This window comes from Colobus angolensis, unplaced genomic scaffold, assembly GCF_000951035.1.
Source record: "Colobus angolensis palliatus isolate OR3802 unplaced genomic scaffold, Cang.pa_1.0 Scaffold388, whole genome shotgun sequence".
NCBI classification, from domain to species: Eukaryota; Metazoa; Chordata; class Mammalia; order Primates; family Cercopithecidae; genus Colobus; species Colobus angolensis.
This window is the reverse complement of record NW_012117243.1, coordinates 240,393-267,197: the sequence shown is the minus strand read 5'-3', so window position 1 is coordinate 267,197 and position 26,805 is coordinate 240,393. Positions and strand designations below refer to the sequence as shown.

The 26,805-nt window shown below is 39.3% G+C and overlaps 1 protein-coding gene across 2 annotated transcripts in view; it reads left to right on the top strand.

The window, feature by feature from the left end:
• TLE4 (transducin-like enhancer of split 4) overlaps positions 1-26,805 on the top strand; it is a 156,010-nt gene that overhangs the window by 19,150 nt on the left and 110,055 nt on the right. The window contains exons 4-5 of one of the 2 annotated variants that reach the window (XM_011954631.1): positions 9,080-9,176; positions 20,877-20,939. In XM_011954631.1, coding sequence (XP_011810021.1) covers positions 9,156-9,176; positions 20,877-20,939 — 84 coding nt within the window. In that variant the 5' untranslated portion in view covers positions 9,080-9,155. The remainder of the gene's footprint in view (positions 1-9,079; positions 9,177-20,876; positions 20,940-26,805) is intronic. The other variant, XM_011954628.1, reaches the window with a different exon arrangement.

Below are 26,805 nucleotides of genomic sequence, written 5' to 3'. Positions count from 1 at the left end.
CCCAGGCTGGAGTGCAGTGGCGTGATCATGGCTCACTGCAGCCTCAGCCTCCTGGGCTCAGGTGATCCTCCCACCTCAGCCTCCTGAGTAGCTGGGACTAAAGGTGCTCATCACCATACCCGGCTAAATTTGGTATTTTTTGGTAGAGACTGTGTTTTGCCATGTTACCCGGGCTAATCTCAAACTTCTGAGCTCAAGCCACCCACCAACCTCAGCCTCCCAAAGTGCTGGGATCACAGGGGTGAGCCACTGCGCCCAGCCAGAGATAGAGAGTTTCTGTCATTTTGCTTGGTTACTGCCATTACCTTTATGTAGACATAATGGAATTTGTAAATTCAATTGATTTTTAACTTTTTCATCTGTAAAGGATTTTTAACATTAGAAGTACGTACAGAATCCTCAAAATTATTCGTTTATCATTGAAACTCTTTGCTGCAGTCATTCTTCCTTCTATTTTTTATTTCTTGTATGACTTGGCCAACAACTCTGGATATCAGTGATTGTGTATCCTTTTTAAGTTGAGAAATTTCATGTAGATATAAGGCTGAGTCAATAATTGTCTTGGGCAACTACTGTCTTTCAAAAGAAATAATTATTCCCATTGTTCACTATGTTCCTGATGAGCTAAACACTGAAATTACAATAGATGCTTTAGTCAATGCGAATTATTTGCATGTGGTTAATTTTCTTCTTTTTTCTCCCTAATGTAAGGCATATTCTGTATTTTCAACCTTTACCCCTTTTAGACATTTGTCTTAAGCTATCTTGGTAGAATGAGAACAGCAGTAATAGTAAGGAAAGTTAAGATGAAATTAAAAAGGCCATAGAGTACATTTTTGGTAAGCCAAAATATTGTTTGGTGGCATAAAGCCACAGATCCATTCCAAAGAAAAAACAACAACCGAAATGTGGTTTTGCTGTCTGTCATGCAGTCTGTTTCAACTGTCAGAAACATACGTTGCTTTATGGGATGTTTTTTTCAAGTCTGACCACAGCTTTTAATTTCCTTCATTCTACCCACACCTCCTGCCACACTCCCATGTATCTAGCACTAATTTATAGGCAATTTGAATCTGATGACATAATCATCAGCAAGCAGAAGGGTCAGCACTTGTGGCAAAAGTTTACTTCTTGGTGTGCTAACGATCAGCTCTGCACTCTTGGAAACTCTAAGCAGTCAGAACACAGGGATTGTCCTTGTTCTTGGACTTTCCAGTCTAAGTTAGATTGAGGCCTTTAAAAGATGGTTTTGAAGTGCTTTGTATTTTTGCTAAAAACATAGTATTAAAGAAAATTAAACAGTATTCAATGAATTTTAGAAAGCAAAAGAAAAACTCACTCATGGTCCTACAGCTGTTCCTACAGTTCCAACTGCTGACCAGGCAGAGGCGTCCCCGTGTCTCCATCATATATGCTGTGTCTGATGGAGATCATGTCCCCCTCATGAATAAATACTAGGCAAGGTTCAAAGGGTGATACATAAAATATATAGCACAAAAAATTAGTGATAAAATGAAACCCCAGATCTTTACAATTATTGTTGACTTATTGGTAACTTTACAGTTTCTTCAACTTCTTATAGGCAACGTGACCCTAAATATTTTTAAAAATCTAGCCATAATTCAGCCAGTGACTTCCTGTGACATTGGTAAATTATTTAACCTTCTTTTTTTTTTTCCTATTTTTGAGACGAAGTCTCACCCTGTTGCCCAAGCTGCAGTGCAGTGGTGTGATCTTGGCTCACTGCAACCTCCACCTCCCAAGTTCAAGTGACTCTCCTGCCTTAGCCTTCCAAGTAGCTGGGATTACAGACACGCACCACCATGCCCCCAGGCTAACTTTTTGTATTTTTAGTAGAGAGAGGGTTTCACTATGTTGGCCAGGCTGGTCTTGAACTCCTGACCTCATGATCCACCCACCTCGGCCTCCCAAGGTTCTGGGATTACAGGTGTGAGCCACTGCACCCAGCCAATTAACTTTTCTTTTAACTTTTCTGAGTCTCGGGTCCTCATCTGTAAAACAAGGATCTAGGATTGGATTTTTACTTTTTATAACATGTTGGTTCCCAGCCCCCTAATCTGGGTCTTAGGCATCAGTATTTTTCTAAAAGCTACAGAGGTGATTTTGATGTACAGCAAGGTTGAGGACTAGTGAACTAGAGCAGTGCTGCTCAAACTTCAGTGTGCATACAAATCACTGGGGATCATGCTGAAATCAGATTCTGTTTCTGTAGGTCTGGGTTGGTGCATGATACTCTCCACTTCTAACAGAAAGATCAGGTGATACTGATACTGCTGGTCCACTGACCACATTTTGAGTAGCAAGGAGCCAAAACATCTCCAAAATGTCTTCCATTTCTACATTATATCTCCATGGTATAGTTTATATAGTTCGTGGGAGTCTGTGTGTTGCCTGAGTGATATCCCACATTTAGTATGTTTAAGATTGATAGTGTATTATCTTATCTGCATAACCTCTCATTGCTTAAGCTCCATCCAGACTCATGCATTTTTTTTTCTTTTTTTTTTTTTTTTGGGAGATTCGTGCATCTTTGAAACAACACCTCATATTGAAGTCATTTTAATAGTACCTTGCTTTAGACAGCCTGGCAGCTCTAGCTGGTGGCTGGTGGGTTGTTACATTTGCTGTAGAGAAGAGGGTTTTCATTTCTTCTTATCTTAGTTCATTCCACTTCAACAGATACTTATGCTTTTGTATTGTGTCCTTTCGTCTCTTCAACAGGTACCCTCTCCATATTGACCTCTTAATATTTTGGGGTAAATGGGCAAAAAGAATCATGAAGTCCATTTTGTTTTATTTTTCTTCTCATGCATGTACATTCTTTGCAGAAAATTTATTAAGCATAAGTTTAAGGGAGCAAAAGTCCAACTCCAACTGACTCAAAGCTCAAATATACTTAAGCTGTAACATTTTTTAACTCTATACTTTAACCCTATCACTTAGCAATTGTTTTTAGAAATAAGAAAATACTATTTATAGTTTGTGGTTCTTTATTTTTGTTTGCTGCAACTCAGCCTCTCATTGGCAGGCATCATGGCCAAGTGGAAAGACTCCTGAGTGGTGGTGTCTGAAGAACTGATATTCCAAGCCTTCACCCACCCTTAAGTAGTTTTTGCAACTGTAGACACTTGGGTTCTGTAAGTAAACCAGGGAAGAGGTTAAGGAATACTCCATTTCTTAGGGCTGTGTTGGAGAATTTGGTTACCTTGGAGGAACGTACCTATCACCTAAAGTCTAAGGCAGTAAGAAATTATAGTTTGCGATTGAGGAATGTTGCTTCGGAGTAGTGACACTCAGAGTGGTCTGCGGACTGGTGCAGGTTTACGTGAACTATTTCTGAAAGATGGGTGAATGAGATAATGTACTTGTTACTTGTGCAAAAATTAACTCACTGTTTTCTTCATAGAGAATGTCTTCATCTTTAAAAAACAAAACAAAAACTCCATTGAACTAAACGTAGTTAACCATTATGTTTTTGCTGATCGGTAACAATCTGGGAACGAGCTACTTTCCTGCTTTAGAATACTTAATCAGTCAAAAGTTGTATCAGGTTATTTTATAATTTAAGAATACACTGAAGTGGAAGTTCATAAAGTGTAACCTAAAAACTAAAAAAGTAAATTTAAAGGCAAGTTAGGTTAAAGGTAAGAATCAAATTCAAGATGGTATGAATGTACGTAGCATAGTTAAGTCCAAGGCAGTTAACACAGGTTCACAAGTAGCAGCTTCTTACTGAAGCTGTAAGAAGCACTGCAGTTTGTGCTTTGGTTGATGCAAAACTTGTTTAAATTCTTCTGAGTGCTTCTAAATTCTCTGAGATAATTTTTGTTTTTCATTTTTTACCATCTACTTAATCGAAGATAACATACTTCTGTACGTCACGAAGAATTTGTATTCTGTAGTCTTAAATTTCAGGACCATGTTATTGTCTGAGAAGCTTTAAAATTAAGCCTGCCTCCCCTCCCCCCACCTGATGCTATTCTTTATTCTTTACTACTATTTATAAAATTCACTGCATCTAGGGCAACTATCTGTTCACCAAGAAAAGAGGAAGGGAGATCCTTCACCAGTAGCAAAACATAAATACTGAGAATGTCTTTTCTGGGTCAAAGTGCAAGAAAAGTAGAAAACAAGCAAATTTTCTGGAGCTAGGCCCGTGAGCTCACTCCTTCCAATCAGTGAGGCGGCACGTGTCTTCTGCCACCGTGCCAGTGAGTCTGGCATCCCCATCCCACTTTAGATCTGTTCCCTAGCCACCTCATGGTCCTTGCAACCCTTCCCCTGTGTAGTCTAAATTAGCGAGGGATGCTTTCTTAATTGAGAGACAGAAAGGGCCCTAAGCTTGAATCGATACCTAACAATACAGCCACTCAATTTGTAGCACTATCTAATCTCAGTTCTGTCTTAAAACAGAACTGCTTACCTTAAGGGATGTTATTCGTAAGCCTACCCTCATAAATATTTCTGCCAACAAGATATGGGGCAGCCATTCTTCCCATTTCATGATTATAGAAATGGAGTCCAGAATCATTTTGGAGTTTGCTTATTAAAGTCGTGGTTTAGCTAGACTAGAAATTAGAGTCACATTAGGATTTGGGACTGCACAGCTGTATCGTTCATAATATTTGGTGTTCTTTCAGAATGTTTTGTCACTTCATTCTGAATTCTTCCTGTGCCTTTCCATAATTGTCCCCTAAACAAACCTTGACACAAGCCTGTGATTTCCCTGTTTTAGTGAACGGTAGGAAGCACCATATCATCCAGGTTTTACGCACTGGAGTCATCGATTCCGTACTCCCCTGGTTGTCTAATCTAGTGAAGCCACATAATCCACTAGTTCTCCATGTGCAACCTGCCTGCTTTCCTTGCTCTCACCACGGTCACCATCACTGACCATCAGACCTTGTTGTCGTGCTAGAGGTTATGGTGGTCTCCAGGCTTTTTGCCTACAGCCTTTGCCTTCTGTATTCCCTTATCTGGGCTTGCTGGACCTCCTGGTCTACTTCTATATCTATCTTTCGGTGTCTGGTCATTTTTTAGGGGCCCTTCTCTGCCCCTGGAAAATCCTGCCATTATTCCCAATATGGCTCTGACCTCTTCTCTGCTTACTTTGCCCTTTTATTTAGGTAATTTTATTCACTCTGAGTAGATGAATCTCAGAGTTTTTTTTTCTACTACCACAGACCTTCCTCTGAGACCATTGTATGTCCTCATTTGCCTTGAATGTCTTATAGATACTTAAACTCAACAGGTCCCGAAATGACATAGTCCCCCACAAGCCCGCTTAGTGATTCCTATCTGAGGAAATGCCACCACCATCCACCCAATTTCTCAAGGCAGAAGCCCAGAGAGGCAGCTGATTATTCTCCTGCTCTCTCATTCGTTAGCCACACCCAGTCAAACATGAGGTCTTCTGGTATCAGCTCCCAGTTACTCCTGCATTTGTTTACTTTTCTCCAGCTATGTGATCATGGTAAATTAACCACTTTTCTCTTCTTTGACTTTATCTGTAAAATGGGGACGAGAATAATCCTCTTAAAATTGTTCTGAACATTAAGTGAAATATCTGACACAGAGCAAGCATTCCATTAATGTTAGGATGGTGAACACCCTTGGCCACCATATTTAAAAGGACTCACTGGCCGGGCGCAGTGGCTCACACCTGTAATCCCAGCACTTTGGGAGGCCGAGGCAGGCGGATCACGAGGTCAGGAGATCGAGACTATCCTGGCTAACACGGCGAAACCCTGTCTCTACTAAAAAAAAAAAAAAAAAAAAAATTACCCAGGCGTGGTGGCATGCATCTGTAATCTCAGCTGCTTGGGAGTCTGAGGCAGGAGAATTGCTTGAACCCAGGAAGTGGAGGTTGCAGTGAGCTGAGATCGTGCCACTGCACTCCAGCCTGGGTGACAGAGCGAGACTCTGTCTCAAAAAAAAAAAGACTCACCATGAGTAATGCAATAGCCTCCTAACTAGTATGTCCTGGATAAAGATGATCCTGGTCCACTAGGTTCTTTTGGATCTACTTCTCCACCTTCACCTTGTACTGATACTACCCCTTTCACTTTTTTCTTTGAATGTCAGTGCTGGTACGGCAGGCTTTGTTGGGAATGGTCTTACCCTTTTCTCTGCCCCCTTCTTTGTGTGTCAGACTCATTTCACTCTCAGTTACTCAGGGAAATAGTCCTCTAAAAAGCATTTTAAAATACCCTGCATTCTATATTTGTTTCAATGTCTGTCTGATTTGTTAGATTATAGGCTCTGTGAGTCCTATCTTGTTCCTGTACTGTTTTTTTCAGATTATAACGCAGTATATGGCAGAGTAGCAGACAATAATCGAAAGTTACGAAATTAATATGGCTCACATTACTCTATCCCCAAAGCCAGAGGGTTTTCTTCCCCTCCTCACTGTTAGATTTCCAGGGCCCCTCTGTGTAGTACCTAGGGCACTTAACACATGGCATTTGTTATTGTGTTTATTTATATTTGATCTTCCCCCAACTAAATTATAAACACCTCTAGAGTTCAGATCAGTTCTGCATTCGGAACTGCTGTTTCTACCACAGCTTCTAGTTTAGAGTAGGAGCCAGTAACTGAAAACATCTTGTTGAATTTCCTAAGTCGGAGGTGCTTTGGAAATTCCTTTTGTTCCTGTTCTGAAATTATCTTTCATCCTCCATCTTTCCTCTTGTGGTATGCTTTGTGGTTATGAATCTCTTCTTTCCGTCCACAGTATTAAATATAATCAGTGGCAAGAAGTGGGTGGAGGACAGAAATGCACTGTGGTGTCTTGACCTGTCTGGTACTTATCATAACTTTCCTAGGAATTGACCTTGATGGGCCCTTACTGCCTTCTAAATAAAGTTCAAACCCCTTAGAGTGGCATTCAGGACCTTCCACAGTCTGACCTTAGTGAACCCCTTCTGTCCTTATTTTCCACTCTATTTTTTATTGCATGCATCCTGTGCTCTAGCTTAATGGTTTTCAATCCTGCCTGCACATCAGAATCACCTGGGGAGCTTTAAAAACTGAAACCAGGGTCCTGGCTTTGGAGATTGTGAGTTAATTGGTCTGGAGTGAGGCCTGGGTGTGGGTGTTTGTGAAAGGTCGACTAGTAATGCTGATGGAAGCCCAGGGCTGGAAACGACTGACGAGCTCAGTGTTTCCCACGGAATATCATCTTCTCTCCGAATTTTGAGGAGAGAGGGTCCCAAAGCCAAAGAAGCTTGAGTCGTAATTGCTTTTAATGTGCTCCTTTCCAAAAATGTACAGCGAACACTATCAAATGAAAGGCTCTGAGATATCCAACAGTAAAGAAAACTGTTTAACTTTCTTCACAGTGTGTGAGGTCATCTGACCAGGGACCCCTTTATGTGTATAATACTTGTTAATAACATCTGCAACATGTGGTGTAGAAAATGTTGTGTTTAGCCGCATCTCAACTTCTGAGTTGCTTCTTTTTTTGTCCTTGCCTGATCATGTCATCCAAACCAGACCCACCTCCCACCCCGGGGCTCTCTCTTAGACCTCCTATTTTGTCTTCATAGCACTTCTCAGTATCTGAAATTCCCCTTTATATACTTGTATGTGTGCTTCTGTCTCCCTCCACCTATGATGGGAGCTCCCTGACGGCGAGGACTTGCTTGTCTTGTTCACCCCTCTGTCTTCATTCACCTGCAATAGTCCTGACAAATAGTAAGTAGATATTTAATAAGTATTTGTTGAATGGGCAAAAAGGCAGTAATACATTTGTGGTTTAGGCTTTTTCTAAGGTATATTTGTTTAAATATTTTAAACTGCCTACAGAATTTAATTTAAAAGCTACCTGAAGTACATTTTTAGGAATATAGGAACACAATAGTTTCCTTTACCTTTAATTTTCTCAACCTGCGTAGTCAAGTATTAAAAAAGAAGAAAACAAACAAAAGTAGATGTGAGCCTGATTATAGGGAAAATGCTATTATTTTTCTGATTATACAGAGTTTTCAGTCTGTGGTCGGGGACTTCTTTTTTCTCATTTCTCAGCCTGTCTCAGGTGGCTTCCCCCAGCCATTGAAGGAGCTTGAGTGAGCAATCAGTGAATGGTAGTGGACTTTGTGTGCAGTACACCACCCCAACAACAAAAACACACAGAAACAGGCAAGGAATTAGTTTAAGTAAAAGCTTCCTAATAATTAAAACCCTCCTGCAGTGTGAGAGTGTCCAGACAGGTTTGTCAGGGACAGTGGGGAGGCAGTTTGTGTATCAGAATCCATATGTGGAATCCCAGGTTCGGTTGCCTGCTACTCAGCACGTGATGCTGCAGCAACTCTTGGACCTTGTTCAGAAGGGATCTGAATAGCCTGTTCTCTCTAGGGGTCCTCCTGCTGCAGCTGTGCCCATGGCTCCCCAAGCCTGGCTCTAACTGTCTTGTTTTGAACAGGGTTAATAAGTATGAACTCATCTATACATTGTAGTGTGTATAATTCCTGAGCTCCACCACCACACCTTGAATTATTCGGAACTGTCCTTTTACTTCCTGTGAACCTAGTGATGCCATCGCATGAGTAGGCCCTTTCCTCGGGCTGTTAAAATCATCAAGTTGGTGCACTCGAGATAACATTGTAGAGATTTCTCATGAATGCTGTATACAAGGTGCTCTCCCAGGGTGCTGTCTAACGAATTCCTCAGTTCAGTGGGTCTGGTGATTAGCAATCTGGTATAAATAATCTCAAGAAGGAGGTTAAGCTGCATTTCCTTTATTATATTTTAAGATAATCTTTAAAACACATATTTTGCTAAGGTTTCAGATAGGAAACTTTAATCATTTATTCACCCGTTAGGAATTATCCAGAATGAATTTGCATTTCCTTTTGTTGCACACTACGATAATTTATTATTCTTTTGAATAGCATGGTATCCTAAATGCCAGAAAAGATGTGTGATGGGAAGCTAAATAAACCATACCAGAATTTAAGCAGGTTTTCTGGATAGATATTCCTTTGTGGTTGATATATTAATGTGCTTTAGCTACAGGCATACCTTGTTTTACTGGGCCTTGCTTTATTGTGCTTCACAGAAACTGTGTTTTTCACAAATTGAAGGCTGTAGCAACCCTGAATGGAGCCGTTCTTCCAATAGCCTGTGCTCACTTCATGTCTCTATGTCACATTTTGGTAACTCTCACAATATTTCAAACCTTCTCATTATTACTTTATCTGTTACGTGATTTGTGGTTAGTGATCTTTGATGTTACTATTGTAATAGTTTTAGAGTGCCGTGAACTGAGCCCCCATCAGACAGCAAACTTAATTAATGTATGTGTTCTGACTGCTTCATGCTATTCCCTCTTCTTTCCCTCTCCTCAGGCTTCTGCATTCTCTGAGACAACAGTATTGAAATAGGTCAATTAATAACCTTACACAGGAGGGCCTCCAAGTGTTCAAATGCGAGGAAGAGTCTCACATCTCTCACTTTAAATCAAAATCTAGAGATGATTAACCTTAGAGTGGAAGGCATGTCGAAAGCCAGTGAGCCAAAAGCTAGGTGTATTGTGCCCAACAGCCAAGTTATAAATGCAAATGCAAATGAAAAGAAGTTAAAAGAAATTAAAAGTACTACTCCAGTGGTAAGAAAATGAAACAACCTTATTGCTGACATAGGGATAGTTTTAGTGGTCTGGATAGAAGCTCAAACCAGCCATGACATTCCCTTAAGTCAAAGCCTAATCCAGAGCAAAACCCCTCACTCTCTTCAATTCTGTGAGGGCCAAGAGAGATGAGAAAGCTGCAGAAGGAAGGTTTGAAGCTAGCAGAGGTTGGTTCATTGGGTTTAATGAAAGAAACCATCTCCATAACGTGAAAGTGCAAAGTGAAGCAGCAAGTACTGATGTAGAATCTGCAGCAAGTTATCTGGAAGATCTAGCTAAGATCATTGATGAAGGTGGCTACGCCAAACAACAGATTTGCAGTATGGATAAGACACCCTTCTATTGGAAGAAGATGCCATCTAGGACTTTCATAGCTAGAGAAGAGATGTCAGTGACTGACTTCAAATCTACAAAGGACAGACTCCCTTGTTATGTAACTAATGCAGCTGGTGACTTTAACTTGAAGCCAATGCTCATTTATCATTCCAAAAATCCTGGGGCCTCTAAGAATTATGCTGAATCTACCCTGCCTGTGTTCTATAAATGGAACTACAAAGCCTAGACAACAGCACATCTGTTTATAGCATGGTTTACTGAATATTTTAATCCCATTGTTGAGACCCACTGCTCAGAAAAAACGATTTCTTTCAAAATATTACTGCCTATTATTGGTGTGCCTAGTCACCCAAGAGCTCTGATGGAGATGTGTAAGGAGATTAGTGTTTTCATGCCTGCTAGTACAGCATCCGTTCTGTAGCCCATGGATGAAGGAGTACTTTTAACTTTTAAGATTTACTATTTAAGAAATACATTTTGTAAGGCTGTAGCTGCCATAGATAATGATTCTTCTGGTGAATCTGAGCAAGGTAAATTGAAAACCTTCTGGAAAGGATTAGCCATTCTAGATGTCATTAAGAACATTTGTGGTTCATGAGAGGAGGTCAAAATACCAACATTAATAATAATTTGGAAGAAGTTGATTCCAATCCTTGTGGATGCCTTTGGAGGGGTTCAAGACCCGGAGGATGGTCTTTGGGGTTGGACCTTGAAGATGTGACTGAATTGCTGCAATCTCGTGAAAAAGTTGAATGGATGAGAAGCTGCTGCTTATGGATGAGCAAAGAAAGTAGTTTCTTGAGATTGAATATACTTCTGGTGAAGATGCTATGAACACTGTTGAAATGACCACAAAGAATTTGAATATTACATCAACTTAGTTGATAAAGCAGTGGCAGAGTTTGAAAGGATTGACTCCTCTGAAATTTCAAAGAAATTCTGTGAGTAAAATGCTGTCAAACAGCATCCCATACTACAGAGAAGTTCTTTGGGAAGGAAGAGACACTCAGTGCTAACAAGCTTAATTATTGTCTGTTTTTGAGAAAATGTTATAGCCCTCCAACTTTAAGCAACCACCTCCCTGATTAGCTGTCAGTATTCAGCAAAAACCCTCTGTCAACAAAAAGATCATGGTTCACTGAAAGCTCAGATGATGGTTAGCATTTTCTAGCAATAAAGTATTTTTAAATTATGGTGCTCTCTCGATATATATTTTAAAGACATAATGCTACTTCACACTTAAACTATAGTACAAACATAACTTTTATGTTTGTACTGTACTGTAGTACACACATGCACTGGGTAACCAAAAAATTTGTGTGACTCGCGTTATTGTAACATTCACTTTATTGTCGTGGTCTGGAATTGAATTCACAATATCTCTTGTGTATGCCTGTATTCCCAAACAATTTTAGCATGCCCACAAAAAAAATTCATGAGATTCTAACCACCTAAACTGTAGTTTCTTCTATTCATTCAACAAAAGCATATTGAGTGTCTTTGACATAACAGCCACTGGGGCTGTACGACAAAGCTATCTGCCTTGGAGCCTACATTCTTTAGAACCTTACTACTAGGGGTCTGGTCTGTGGACCAGCATTTTCAGCATCACCTTAAAGTTTGTTAGAAGTAGATTCTGAGGCCCTTTTCCAATTTGGATTCTAACATTTCCAGGTGATTAGTATGTACATTACAGTTAAGAGAAGCAGTAGTCTAGTCTATGTAATCAAAAATATATATGAGGTAATTTCAGATGATTACAAATACTGTCAAGAGAAGACAAAACTATAATGGGCCAGAATGTGGGAGGAGAGGGAGTAATTGAGGATGGTAAGTGAAGGCATCGGAAGGAGTCTTCTGTGGCCTGAGACTTAAATGATGGGTGGAGATGAGCCATGGGAAGATCTGGGAAAGGTGGTTCCAGGTAGAGGGAGGAGCAAGTACAAATGCTAGGAAGAGGGACTGTCTCCTCGTTCCTTGCTGTGCCCTCTGCTCTAGCCAGGCCAGGGCCCATTTATTCACTTGCTGACTGTGCCTGCACCTAGAAGTGTAGTGGAAGGGTAATGGCAGAGCGGTATCTCAGTAAACAGGAAAAGGCCAAAACTTGGATTTTGATAAGAGTGGCTACTCATAGTGAGAAAACAAAGGGATTGTAAGGATGTTTTGATAGTGACAGCTTCAAAGAATTGAAATTTTATGTAATTGGGAGGAGGGAGAAGAAACCACTAGAGGCCATATGCTAGAATTGGAAGAAGGGGAAAGAAAATACTGAGAAATGCAAGATAGATGGAGATTTCTTGAAAAACAGAAAAGAAGTAAACAGACAAGGATGCTTTAGCCTTGCCTGAGAGGAAAGACCAAAAAATGGAGCGTGGTGCTCTGTATAAAAGGTGGCTTCTTTCCCTGGAGATAGGCATCCTTGATGAGAACTAAGGACGATCAGTCTTGTTTTGTTTTGTTTTATTCCTGTATCCAAAATTCCTTTGTCTTTAGGTATTTCTCACATCATTGTGATCACACATATCATGTTGGGAAAAATCAAGATGAATGATCTCCATTTACTGTGGACACAAGGAGTATTTTCTTCCCTCTACTGTGGCTAAGTATGGAAAAGGTTAATTGTAAATCAGCATTAAAAGACAACCGTACATTTCTTTATGTCAGTAGGAAAGAGGAAGTTGTGAGAGAGAGAGAGAGGAGGAGGAGGAGGAAGAAGAGAAGGAGGGGAGGGAGAGAGAAGAGAAGTAAAATGTAAAGCAGGCAGCTGGCAAGGCTTGCTCTGACACACCGGCTGAGGAAAGAACCATTCGTAGAACTTGGATGTCTTAGTAATCAGAGTAATCAGGTTCTCTGACCGGTTCCACCTTGTTCTGTGCAGGCTGAAGGTAAGCTCTCTAGAGAAAGTAATTTTCTTTCCCTACTCCCACTGACATCCCACTTTTCCCTCCCATCCTTTCTTTCCATTTTCCCTGCCTCTCCCCTCTGGTGGAACTGAGTATAACCGTGGTAACATTGGTTACAGTGTTTTCCAGACTTGAGAACGGAAATGATTTGACCTTGTACAAGTAATTGGACGTCTGGCCCAATGATTGTCATTCTCAACCTTGGTAATTTATCTCTCTCGATCACTCTTAACCTTATAGCAGTATAAACACAGTAACTAGAGCCCAGAAGATGCATGTAGGTGGATAGGCACCTGTCTAGGATTTCTCTTAAAGATATACCTCTAGAAAGCTCTCATGGTGGGAGGAAAAAGAGGGCGCTTTTTTTTTTTTTTAAACCATTGTAAAAATGCTTCAGTAAAATATAGCTTTAGCTCTGGGGATAGATTGGAATAGTTCCATGAAATGTAGGCACACCCTGATTCTCTTCAAGGACTTTGTTCTGCGTGTTCCCACGTGAGTACCACAAACAAGAGCCCCATGTATCTTGTTAGGACAAATAAATGGGACACGAGAATATTCAGTTAACTGAACCACACATAGGGTACTTTAAAGCACACTTAACATGCAGTAAAATAGCATAAATATGAGTTCAACACGCAAACCACATTGACATTGCTGGTGGTATCATCATTAGTAAAATCATTGTTTTGGTTAAACTCCCTGGGGGAAGCAGTGGAAGGGAGGTATGGGGGTTGTGAAAAACGGTTCAATATTGACACTTTCACATTGTTTAAGATGATACAAATTGACTACCCTGTTATAGACACTATCCTTTTCTCATGGGAGTAAGTAGGATGGGCAGAGCTTTTAAAAACAGCAAGTCTTAGTTTTAATCAGTCCTTTAGGAAACGATAGATGGCCTATTAAATCAATTCTTATAACGTTATCACTTTGTTTTATTGCTTTATTAAGCAGTAGTAGTTTTTGTTGTTGTTGTTGTTGTTTTTTAACAAAATAAGCACTCAAACAAATAAAGCTTAGGCATGTGGTTTACCAACTTGCTAGCAATACCGTCAGTATCTTTGGTCTAAATCTTTAAGCTTTATTCCAGTCAGGTTTTTTTTTGTTTTTTTTTTTAAATACCTAAGATTAGTGTTTTTTACTTTATTTTATTTTATCTTTTTATACTTTAATTTCTTTCTTTTCTTTTTTTTTTTTTTTTTTGAGACAGAGTCTCGCTTTGTCAGCCCAGGCTGGAGTGCAGAGACGTTACCTCGGCTCACTGCAAGCTCCGCCTCCCGGGTTCACGCCATTCTCCTGCCTCGGCCTCCAAGTAGCTGGGACTACAGCATGCCCGGCTAATTTTTTGTATTTTTAGTAGAGACGGGGTTTCACCGTGTTAGCCAGGATAGTCTCGATCTCCTGACCTCGTGATCCGCCCGCTTCGGCCTCCCAAAGTGCTGGGATTATAGGCGTGAGCCATTGCGCCTGGCTATAGTTTAATTTCTAGGGTACATGTGCACAACGTGCAGTCTTATTACATATGTATACATGTGCCATGTTGGTTTGCGGCAATCATCATTTACATTAGGTGTTTCTCTTAATGCTATCCCTCCCCCAGCCCCCCACTCCCCAACAGGCCCTGGTGTGTAATGTTCCCCCCACCACCCCGTGCCCATGTGTTCTCGTTGTTCAGCTTCCACCTATGAGTGAGAATATGCAGTGTTTGGTTTTCTGTCCTTGTGATAGTTTGCTTAGAATGATGGTTTCCAGTTTCATCCATGTCTCTGCAAAGGACATGAACTTGTCCTTTTTTACGGCTGCATAGTATTCCATGGTGTATATATGCCACATTTTCTTAATCCAGTCTATCACTGATGGACATTTGGGTTGGTTCCAAGTCTCTGCTTTTGTGAATAGTGCCTCAACAGACATATGTGTGCATGTGTCCAGTAATGGGATGGCTGGGTCAAATGGTATTGCTGATTCTAGATTCTTGAGGAATCGCCACGCTGTCTTCCACGATGGTTGAACTAATTTACACTCTCACCAACAGTGTAAAAGCCTTTCTATTTCTTCACATCGTCTCCAGCATCTGTTGTTTCCTGAGTTTTTGATGATCCCCATTCTAACTGGTGTGAGATGGTATCTCACTGTGGTTTTGATTTGCATTTCTCTGATGACCAGTGATGATGAGCATTTTTTCATATGTCTGCTGGCTGCATAAATGTCTTCTTTTGAGAAGTGTCTGTTCATATCCTTTGCCCACTTTTAGATGGGGTTGTTTTTTTCTTGTAAATTTGTTTAAGTTCTTTGTAGATTCTGGATATTAGCCCTTTGTCAGATGGGTAGATTGCAAATATTTTCTCCCATTCTGTAGGTTGCCTGTTCACTCTGATTATAGTTTCTTTTGGTTTCTAGAAGCTCTTTAGTTTAATTAGATCCCATTTGTCTATTTTGGCTTTTGTTGCTATTGCTTCTGGTATTTTAGTCATGAAGTCTTTGCCCATGCCTGTGTTCTGAATGGTATTGCCTCGATTTTCTTCTGGGGTTTTTATGGTGTTAGGTTTTACATTTAAGTCTTTCATCCATCCAGAGTTAATTTTTGTATGCAGTGTAAGGAAAGGATCCAGTTTCAGCTTTCTACATATGGCTAGCCAGTTTTCCCAGCACCATTTATTAAATGGGGAATCCCTTTCCCATTGCTTGTTTTTGTCAGATTTCTCAAAGATCAGATGGTTGTAGATGTGTGGTGTTATTTCTGATGGCTCTGTTCTGTTCCATTGGTCTATATCTCCTTTTTGGTACCAGTACCATGCTGTTTTGGTTACTGTAGCCTTGTAGTATAGTTTGAAATCAGGTAGCATGGTACCTGCAGTTTTATTCTTTTTGCTTAGGATTGTCTTGGCAATGCGGGCTCTTTTTTGGTTCCATATGAACTTTAAAGTAGTTTTTTCCAATTCTGTGAAGAAAGTCATTGGTAGCTTGATGGGGATGGCATTGAATCTATAAATTTCCTTGGGCAGTATGGCCATTTTCACGATAGTGATTCTTCCCATCCATGAACATGGAATGTTCTTCAATTTATTTGTGTCCTCTTTTATTTTGTTGAGCAGTGGTTTGTAGTTCTCCTTGAAGAGGTCCTTCACATCCCTTGTAAGTTGGATTCCTAGGTATTTTATTCTCTTTGTAGTAATTGTGAATAGGAATTCACTCATGATTTGGCTCTCTATTATTGGTGTATAGGAATGCTTGTGATTTTTGCACACTGATTTTATATCCTGAGACTTTGCTGAAGTTGCTTATTAGCTTAAGGAGATTTTGGGCTGAGACGATGGGGTTTTCTAAATATACAATCATATCATCTGCAAACAGAGACAATTTGACTTCCTCTTTTCCTGATTGAATACCCTTCATTTCTTTCTTTGGCCTGATTGCCCTGGCCAGAACTTCCAACACTATATTGAATAGGAGTTAATAGCTAAGATTAGTTTTATGTGTTACGTGTTATTAACACTTTTGTAAAATTGATTTTTGATAAGGTAAAAATGGAGTTGTCAGTTTAGAGCAATAGTACTACTTGAACATTTTTCCTTACGTTTAGTCTGGATTTTAAGTTAGAAAGAATTTCTCATTAGTCCTCTGACTTTTTAATCTAGGGTCAGGCAAGATCAGTTTCAGAAGTTGTACAGTTTCTTTAGAAAATTTGGAACAAATCAAGATATTTTCTGATTGAAATTTTAAAGAATTGCAGTCTTTGTTCTCTAGTGGTGAAGTGAAGTGATAAAGTTGCAAGATTTATTTTTGTTTATTCCAAAAAGTATTTCAGTCAGGGTAAGTAGGACTACTTTGTCACCTTTTTAAAAAATGTTGATATAAAAGTGGATGAATGTATGTTCTTGATAAACATTTAATAAAATAAATAGATTCATCTTTTAAAAAATTTTGGCAAGAAACTGCTGTGTTGAAAACTAATGGTAAAATGTTTTTCTTCAGGAATGTTTCCTAAAACTGTAATTGCTTTAAGTTAGCTGCTGAAATGGTTTCCTAATAACGCTTTGTTATTCTATTTTATTTCAACAATACATATGTAGTAATGTTGTTCCTATTTTGATGAGAGACAAACCCATGAAACAATTTTTAAAATCAACAATTGCTTTTGATATATCCCTTTGATTACTAAAATAAAGCTATTGGTACTTGCACCCAAGTTTATTATGTTTTTAAAATAAGATTTGTGTCTTTTTAAGGAAATCATATAGGCTGAAATGATCCAAATAAAAATCAGATTATTGTATCAGGTCTATTTCAGGGCACGTAGTTAAAGTATAGTGTCAACTAAGTTTTTGTCTCTTAAATGATTAGTAAAATTTGTTACATGATAAGGGAAATATGTATTTGGTATTGTGTGCTTTAGTATTTGTTACTTTTTAACCTAGTGATTGAGTTACAGCTTTTTTTTCAACGCATGACATCACTTTCCCTTGATGTAAGATAGTTGATACATTTTCCAGTGATTCTTGAGTGTTGGAGTATGAAGAAATAAAGGATAAAATATTCTTTTCTGTGTTTTCCTGTTTTGTTACTACCTGGTCATGCTCCTAGGCCACTTGTCTATCAGTACTGTAGAGTTAGCCTGTTGACATTCACATGTCAGGTGTTGAGCGCGTAGCCAAGGGATTTTCATAGAATGCCTTTTTTGTCATTGCGTTTTTCTGAGATATTTTACCCAAACCAAGGTTTTCTTTAGCAGGGATGGTGATCACTTTTATTGATTTTTGTTGTTGTTGTTGGAGAATGGTGTAAGGTGGGAAATTTTGAGAGAAGGAAATAGAATGGTAGTGAGTTGAGGGCAGGAAAATACGTCTGCAACCTTTATTGGTTTTTAAGTGAATATCTTGATAAGGAAGATATAATGGAATTGTCAAAAATTGTTAATGTGTTTGACAAAGTGTGACTGATTTGTTAACATTTTGACATGAACAATTGTCCTTTTATTGGGGCTATTAATGCTATTTTGGAATATGATGGGCATCTAAAGGCAATAGTTTAGCAGCGTCCATAAAGCATCAAATACCATTATAATATCTAGTAACCCTAACAGCATTATTTCAGAATCCCTGCCTGTTTAAATGGGCTATCTGTGAATATACTGGCTCAGGGATGCATGACCCACATCACCTATAAATTTGATTGGAAGCTAACAGTACTGGCGTAGCCTGATGGATAGCAGATTAGAGCCCTGATTAACCATGTGATTCAAATACTGGGAATATATTGTCTAAGCAAGTTTCATCAGATGCAATCAGAATTTCAAGTGGTCAGATGAAATTCAAATGTGTGTTGTGGCTTTTCCTCCCCTATTGCTTTTCCTCCTAGGTTGCCTTTTTTTCCTTCTTTCCCCAAAGCTGAAAAATACTTCTTTGATGAATCTGCTCCTTACCCTAAAGCTGTCTGTCTGTTATTCATCAGAAAGCAGGTCGCAGTTCAGTGAGCAGAAGAAAAGATTTTAATAGAAGCTGTGCCAAGGGCTGTAATGCATCATTTTAGGGCCCTAATTACATTACAATGACAAATATCAATGGTGACAACAGCAATAACCTACATCCTTTAATGGCTGTGCTGGAAAAGGAGTTTGGGCCCCACGCCATTATATTAGACTCAGTTTCAAAACATAGGCCATTAGAAGTGTGTGTCCACAGTGTTATTGGCTGATCGCTGAAGCCCAGTGGAAAGGCCTGTAAATAAATGATGCCTCCCTAAAGCTGGGTCCTATGGGACAAAAGAGGTAAAATTAGATGACCATGGGAGCAGCAGTGTTTCCGAGGCAACTTTAGCTTTCAAAGTGAAGAATGACCTGCTTAATTTTATGAAATCACACACACATCCCACCCCCCAACTGCCAATTAGCCTGACCATGAAAATCCATTGGCATGACAACTTAAAGAAATTAAGAAGTCTTTTAAACAAAAGGAGACCTTTAACGAAAGTCTGGAGGGTTTCTACCCTCCCGTTTCTGTTGTGTGTGTGTTAACTTACGTGATTGAGTAAAAAGACTCTTCTCCTTTTTACATTTATTTTTAAGAAAATGTAGAATTTTTTTTTTTTTTTTAAAAGTTGCTCAGACTTAATACAGCCTAGGTCCAAAATTTTATTTCACCAGATGAATAAGTTTCCTTCGAGTAGTTTTTATTGTCTAGATTATGTAGGCAAACTAAAGAACTCAGTTTTCTTATGTGCCCACACATTTTTCAGCCCTCCTAGCAAGGGACTATTTTATTTATGTAAACAACATAATGAAGAAAATATGCTTGGCAGATGGTTCTAAGCATTAGAATCATCAGTTTGGTCTGCCCCAAAGTGTCTCATTATCTTTTCTTCTCTCCCCCTCCACCTCTCCCTGCAAAAAGCTTAACAACCAAATGCCTTTCAGACGCAGTACTTTCAGCCTGGCGAATGCTACTTTATTTTCTTAGCTCACCCTGGAATTTCACCCCATAACCACTGTGGTATGTTCGTCCAGGTGGAGAGTGGTTTGGTGATTCCCATTGCAGCTCTTTATGGTGGCTTAAGCATGCTTAAAGGATGGCTAAATGCTCCATGGGGCCAGTGCAGTAAATTAAATCAGGTCAGCACAGTTGGGTCCTTATTCACTGCCGCTTATTGGTGCTGGGTTTTTGTCCATCTTGTTAGGAATGCAGGCTGGAATGGAAAGCTTAGGTTTGAAACTTCATGGTGAATTTGTGTTTTCTTTTGGCTGGCAAATCTTTTAAGGTGCTGGCATTTAAAAGATTGCATAGCTACACAGTTAGAAGGGTTGCTGATGAAAGAAGGAAGCCTAGATTGCACAAGTAGAGTGTCACTGTCATTCTGGTAATGACTTGGCAAGAAAAGGCATTTTGGGCCTCTCATAAAATGAGGAACTGACCCTGGATGGAATTTAAGAATGTCTTAGGGATAGTAATTGCTTTACATTTTCTGTCTTTCAATTCTTCTAAGCTGTCTTTCCTCCATTCCATCATTAAAACATAAACTATTTTGTATGTATGTGTATTAAAAAACTATGTGTTTATGCATCACAAAATATACAAAGCACCATCTGAAAATACAAATTAAGATAAACATTGGTAAAACTGTGGGTAACTTTTTAAAGAAAACATGTAGTGGTTTTTTGTTTTGTTTTTTTGTTTTTCTAAACTTACTGTAGCATCTTATTGGTTTAAAATGTCTGTACTTCCAAAAATTATTAGAGAATAGACTATTTTCTGTCATTGTTGGGACTTTTGCATATCCACAGGAAAAAAAAAAAAGTTCCCAAGGTTAGTTTCCAGATACATACAGATTGCTTTCTGCTAAGTGTAGTAAGATTTTAGCCTATCTCAACCTCTGTATACTGAAAACCCTGGTAGGACACATTTGGAAATTTTTATGGTTGAAGAAAACATCTCATTCTCCAAGAATTTATAAGAATCTGAATTAACCAACTTTTTTCGGTTGGTTGGGTGCTGCTGTTTCAGAAGTTCAGGGTCTTGAGTTTAAAATCACAGCACCAGTGTTTTTAAAGCAAAGGCCACAAGTATAGAAATCCAATGAGTTGCTAATTGAAGGAGTTGAGATGTAGGAAAGAATGGGTCTCTACTTATCTAAATTCTTAAGACTTAGAAGACTGCAGGTTTTATGAAAAATGTTAGTATGAGCGAGGGTCCTGGTGAAGGCTGTTGAAAACTGATTTCCAGTCATGGAAATTAAATTCCATTTTATATTGCCCTGATGCTTGAAGGTTAACTTGTTAAGATGAATGCTGGTTAATAAATTGTGCTGTTAATGTGGCACTGTTGTCATTGCTTCCTTTTAATGGGCTTGCTGATGAGATGGTTTTCCTCTTCCTTAGGAAATATGCCAGCCAAATTATAAAGTATGTTTTAATATCATCCTGTTAATATTTCGGGAATCTGTAACCAGCTGACTGTTCTCTTTATTGCTTTCCTTTCCCTTATTTTTTGCAGGCAGAGATTGTCAAGAGGCTGAATGCTATCTGTGCACAAGTCATTCCTTTCCTGTCCCAAGAGGTAAGGTAGTTGATTTTAGGCACTGGACTAGAAGTTGCCATTTTAGTGGTTTTGCAGAAAAGGGATTGTAGAACTGACTCTCTGGCCTTGCCAGTCTCTTGGTGTTTGTATTTTATTTTCATTTCTAAGAAACAGTGTTCTCACTCCAACTTGTATACCTTAATAACTTTCTGTGGAATATGATTTAAATGTGTTTATATGATGGAATATTTTCTAGTTGGGCTAAGCAAAATTCAGTCATTAAAATATTTTGCTATCTTTGTAGTGTTGCTCAGAATTATGCTTGTTTGTCATAATGGTACCTAATAGGGTAGACTGAAAAATTGCCAGGAAAACAGGAGCTTACTCTGTACTATTGTCATTGGGCATTAAGAATTGGCAGAAAACATATCGAATGGAAAGACTTTATGTAGTAAACAAACTAATGAAGCTTTTGGCTAGCTACTTTTAAACATTTACTTCTTGTTACCTGCTTAAGTCTTTATATTATTGTGCTTTTGGGAAGAGATCTGCAAGATGAACTCAATGAACTCGTTTCTCTGAGTACCACTTTTCTCAAAAGTAGGCTTTGGTGATGGTAGGCTTAGCACATTGCTAAGGCCCGGCATGTGGCTCACTAGTTATGTTGCTCACCTCCGGGGAAGTGCATGCTGTCAGCAAACAGGCACAGGTTGAAATAAAGTGATGCATTTCTAGTGCTTGTTGGCTTCCTTGTGGCTTTTTTTTTCCTCTCCCTGCTTACTTTTGGTAGTTACAAAGTTGAAGTGAGAATACTGGAAAAAGATAATTTTTTGCTTCTGGATTACTGAATGCCTTCATTTGCTCAGGTAAGATCCACTTTAAGAAGGAAGGAGCTAATGAAATATCTGCATGTCTTTAGCCGCAATACTTTGTACCTTGGACTGAGAAGGCACAGAGGCACTTTTCTTCCTACCTTTCAGTTGTTCTGTAAGTGTTGTGTTACTGCTTTTCAGGAGAGAGGTTCATTCACCTGCCTGCCAGCGGGCCTGTGCCGATGTTGTGTGGCCAGTATTTGAGCATGCGTGTGTATTACAGATACGCAGGTTGCTATATATGATTTTTTTCTTCGTTCTGAACTGGGTTAGACTTGAGTAACTATGGGTACCCTTCATAGGTATATACTGGGGAGGGGCACTCCTATTCACAAGTCTTGTTGACACTCTGAATTCACATGCTCTTTTGGGTCTTGATAAACAAAGGCTATGTTGTCTTTTCTCCTCCTTTAGCTGTGACCACAAAACCTACCACCAGTCATATCCCCATTTGCCTATTTTTACTTCAGATTTGCTTATGACTAGATTAGATGGCTTGGTGAATGAGAGTCAAGGGGTGCATTTGCATTTCTTTTGGAAGCCTGACTGCCCTCTGCCTGATCCAGACTAGTGTGTATTTTTTACTTTAAGCAGCTCTGCTTTATGGGGATGGAGAATGGGAAGAATGTGTGACCCACAGAGCTGTAACCAGGCTAGGGTGTCATGTTCTAAGGTGACAGGGAAAAGGGCGAATAATCGCTGGAGTGGTATTAGACTTTGGCCCTCTGTAGGCACAGACCCCTGAGTATGATCACGGGTACGGCTTTGGTCTCATCACATTTCTGCAGGATCTGTGGGTTGTGTTCAGAAGTGGAAGGTTGTCTTAGGGATGTCGATGAAGCTGATTTGCCAATGAGTTGTTTTCCCAGATGAATTATGTTGTTTGTGTGAGCAGGCCCAGCGGGAACAGAATGTATAATGGTAGTGGTGCTGAGGAAGACTGGACTGAAATTAATTGTCTCAGGGAGTTATACCTGTAGATGAAAGCCATGGGGAGATACTACAACTCATTTGCTCTAGTCTGGGAAGAAAGGTGTCGTACTTAACTGTTGTCATACCACTGAACTATTTATTTCCCAAATACTTTGACATTTCTTGGTTGAAATCCTTGACTCATGTATAATGATTTATGCCAAGCTTGTCCAATCCCAGGGCCTGTGGGCCACATGTGACCCAGGATAACTTTGAACGTGGCCCAACACAAATTTCTAAACTTTCTTAAAACATTATGAGATTTTTCTTTGCAATTTTTTTTTAAGCTCATCAGTTATCGTTGGTGTGCTTTATGTGTAGCCCACATAAAATGGGATGTGTGTGTGATTTCTTCTTCCAGTGGGGCCCAGGGAATCCAAAAGATTGGACACCCTTGATCTATGCCATGATTTTCTAAATGCCAGTTCTGTGTATATATTTTCTTTTGCTTACTTTAGATTTAATTTGCTCATCTTTTTCTAGTTTCCTAAGGTATGTGTATATCTTTTATTGTGTGAGCACAAAATGTTTGTTTCCTTCAAATCAGGGCATCTCTGATGTTTTTTTATCTGAACATCGTCCACCTTGTTTCTTCTTCTGTGCATTCTGTGAGCATTGGACTCTTTGCTTCTGCCCTGAAGCCAGATGGACCATAATCTGGAGGGAGGGGAGGAGCAGGTTATTAGAGGAAGATGAATTCTATTTCCTGTCTCTTCAGAGGCATGGAAAATCACTCTTGCATGGCTGTGAGCATCACTCTGTGCCAGGACTGAAGGCTCTTAATCTGATCTTTTAACACCGGCTCTCTGTGTGACAGTCTCGCTGCCAAAACGGCAGCTGCTGCATTAGACTTTATTTTAAAATGTTTTTATTTAAAAATTAAATGATCATATTTAGAAAAAAGCAAAACAATTCCTGAAGAGTAGTGCACAAGCTAACCGAACAGTGGCTGGAGCAATTGTGAACATCTGAAGTCAGGCTTTTTGGAGTTTGACGGGAACAAGGGGTATATTTACATACTGTTAGATGAAGTTTCTTTTTAATTTAGCCTCCATGTGTTGATTAATATACCTGCTTAATATTGCTTGCATCTGGTTTACCACATTTTTTTAAACTTAAAAAAATTATATAGTACTGAATGATAACTATTAAATAAATTTAGCTTTAACTTCAAGACTTTTCCTTTTTAGAAATGAGTTGTATAATTGTAGTTCAGAAGTACTTGAAGTGTGTCTGTATATAAAAATCACAGAAAAATATTTTCCTATTAGAGTTTACTAAAACATTTAAAAATATTAGAGCCAATATATTCTTTAATGATGTGCTGTTGCACTCACGTACAACTACTTCCAGAGGTACAAGCATTTGACAAAGATACTGCCAGCTCCTGTCAGGAAAAGTGAGTACCCATCACTTGGAGTTCATAGAACTTCACAAGATTCTCAGTATCAGAATTTAGAAAAACCTTGTGAACCCTCATCTGTCCCATGCTGTTCTTTTCTCTCACTTCACTTTTCAGCTTTTAGGAATGGATAAGCCTCAAATTTCTTCTTCAGAAAGCAATCTCAAGGTGGTAAATGGGAAGCTCTTTCCTTTCCCTATTTCGGTCTCATTTGCAAGGGAAGAACTATAAATATCAACTCTGAGTTGGCAGTTCCGTAAACAAGAGATGCCAGGATGATGACAGTTGGATCTGGGTCCTGGCCTCCCTCTTACAAATCGTGTGGTTTACTCTAACTGGGCTAAGCTGGGTGACCTTTAGCAAGTGATTTAGCTCTCTAAGCCTCAGTTTCCTCATCTGTATGATGAAGTTAATCATAGCGTGAAACACATCCAGTGTCTGTGAAGATTACTTGGGATTATACCCGGGTAGCTTAGCACATAGTAATCACCTACTGCCATTGACTGGTAGTATTAACTACAGTAGCAGCAGTGGAGCTCTGTTTTCTCTTGGGAGGACCTAGAACCAACCCTCCCTCCCTTTTCTAATCATTGCATTTGGGAAGAATGTGAATTATCTTCCTCTCTAATGCCCTTATAGAAGAAAAAATGAAACTTAAAAGTGAATCCAGGGCCCTGAACTAGCTAAAAATCTGTGTTTTTGTTTGTTTCCATTGGCAATTTTCAGATATAGCTTATAGACCGTTAGGCCTCAGTGGGTGCTTAGTAAAACTGAGGATTGCCAATAAATATTGTATTGCTTCCAGTGTCCCAATAACAGCTCCTCCTCCACCCCCCAATTCCAGGAACCTATCTATGTAGAGAGTCTAAGGTGGACTGAAAACTCTGCCTCACTGTTACACCCTGGCAGTAAGGGACAGCATTTCTGCTAATTTAGAATTGGGCTAGGTCTCCCTCTTCAGTAGCTTTGCATTGCAAAGTTGATCTCTCTAAGCCTTAGTATTCCTATAGAATAAGAAGAGTCAGCCCACCTTTACAATGTGTATTGTATGTATCAAAATGTAACAGATTTGGCATAGGGAATCCCCTTTCCCCACCCACTCTTTTCCTATTTTACTTCCAGGGAAATAGATTCTATTTCAGGTTATTTTGGGTCCTTAGACATTTGGAAAGGAATGACTTAGTAAAAACTGGGAAGAGTTCAAGGTAATATTTCAAAACAAGCTGGCTGGCAGTCTTCCTGTGGAGTTAGCTAGGCCTTGCAGTTCCAGTAGCTGCTTCCAACAATGGACATTTAGCTCCACACAGATTGTCTTTCAGGAGGAAAGGAATATTTTATTTTTTTAGTAAACCAGTAGGTATTTGTCTTAACATATTAGATTAAGCAGGAAATATGGTGCACTTAGTTGAGAACCTGTTGGAGGATAGTGGTGTTTTCTGCACTCTTGTTTCCCCATGAGGATCACTTTTAGGATAGTGTATGTTTCTCAGTGATCCACAAGGTGTTCTTAAGATCTTTGAGAACCTCAAACCCTTGAAAAGCAGTAGGTCAGTAGGTGAAAAGTTTATTATGTTATAGTTGAAAATCATTCTCCAGGGTACAGTTGTATTTTTCAGAAACTTGTTGCTTCAGTAACAAGGAGCACATTCATTGGAAGAGCCATGTTAGGCAAGAGGCAATGTGATAAAAGCTGGAGGTCAGCCAGACCCAGGACTAAATCTTGGCTCAGCCACTTGCTTTCTTTACAATGTTGAGCAAAATACTTAGCTTTTCTGGGCTGCAGTTTGCTTCTCAGTATAATGGGATACCTGTACTGTAGGATTGTTATATGAGGATTCGTGATAGTGTAAAAGGACCTCACTGAGTGTTTGGCTGCTTTAACAGAGATCAAAGGAACAGTGTTTTTTTTCAAGAAAAAAAAAAGCTTATTTCTCTCTCAGGTGATAGTACCAGTTGGCAGCGAAGCCATCTGGAGCTAATTTGGTGACTCCACGATATTGTGAATTTGGTTCCTTTTATATTGGCGTTCATCATCCTAGCACCATTTTGTCTTGCCCTAGCGTCAGCCAGCAGGAAAGAGAAAGGAATGGGCAAGTTATATCCTTTTAAGGTTGCCCTCTTTGCAGTGGCCATCACTTAGTTACCTGCCCACAGATAGTTGTAAGGGAGATACGGAAATGTAGTCTTAGCTGAGTGACCATAATGTACCCCTAAAACTTATACCAGTGTAAGAGAAGGGATGTTGGGGGACAACTGTCACTTGCTTCCAGACATAATACTATGCACAAAATAAAAATTGTGGCTATTATTATTGTTACTGCTAATGGTTTATCTTTACCTAACAAACTCTAGCTTTGACTATGTAATTAGCACATCTCATGTTTTCAGTTATATAAGATATAAAATAATGCATAATTCTTGTTATAGAAGTTTCTTACTTACCATTCAGATGTTGGAGAAGAGTCACCCATCATACATTCATATGTTCACAGGGGATGGAAAAGAACCTACATGAACGGTATGGCCTCTGTGGGCTGTCTATATTTGAGTTTCTTATGACGAGTGACTTCCTTATTCTCATTTATTAAACTTGCAGTCATTTGTACCTTTAGAGAAATGGCATTCATTTTTAACCTTAGCAGACGTGTTTCTAGTCATT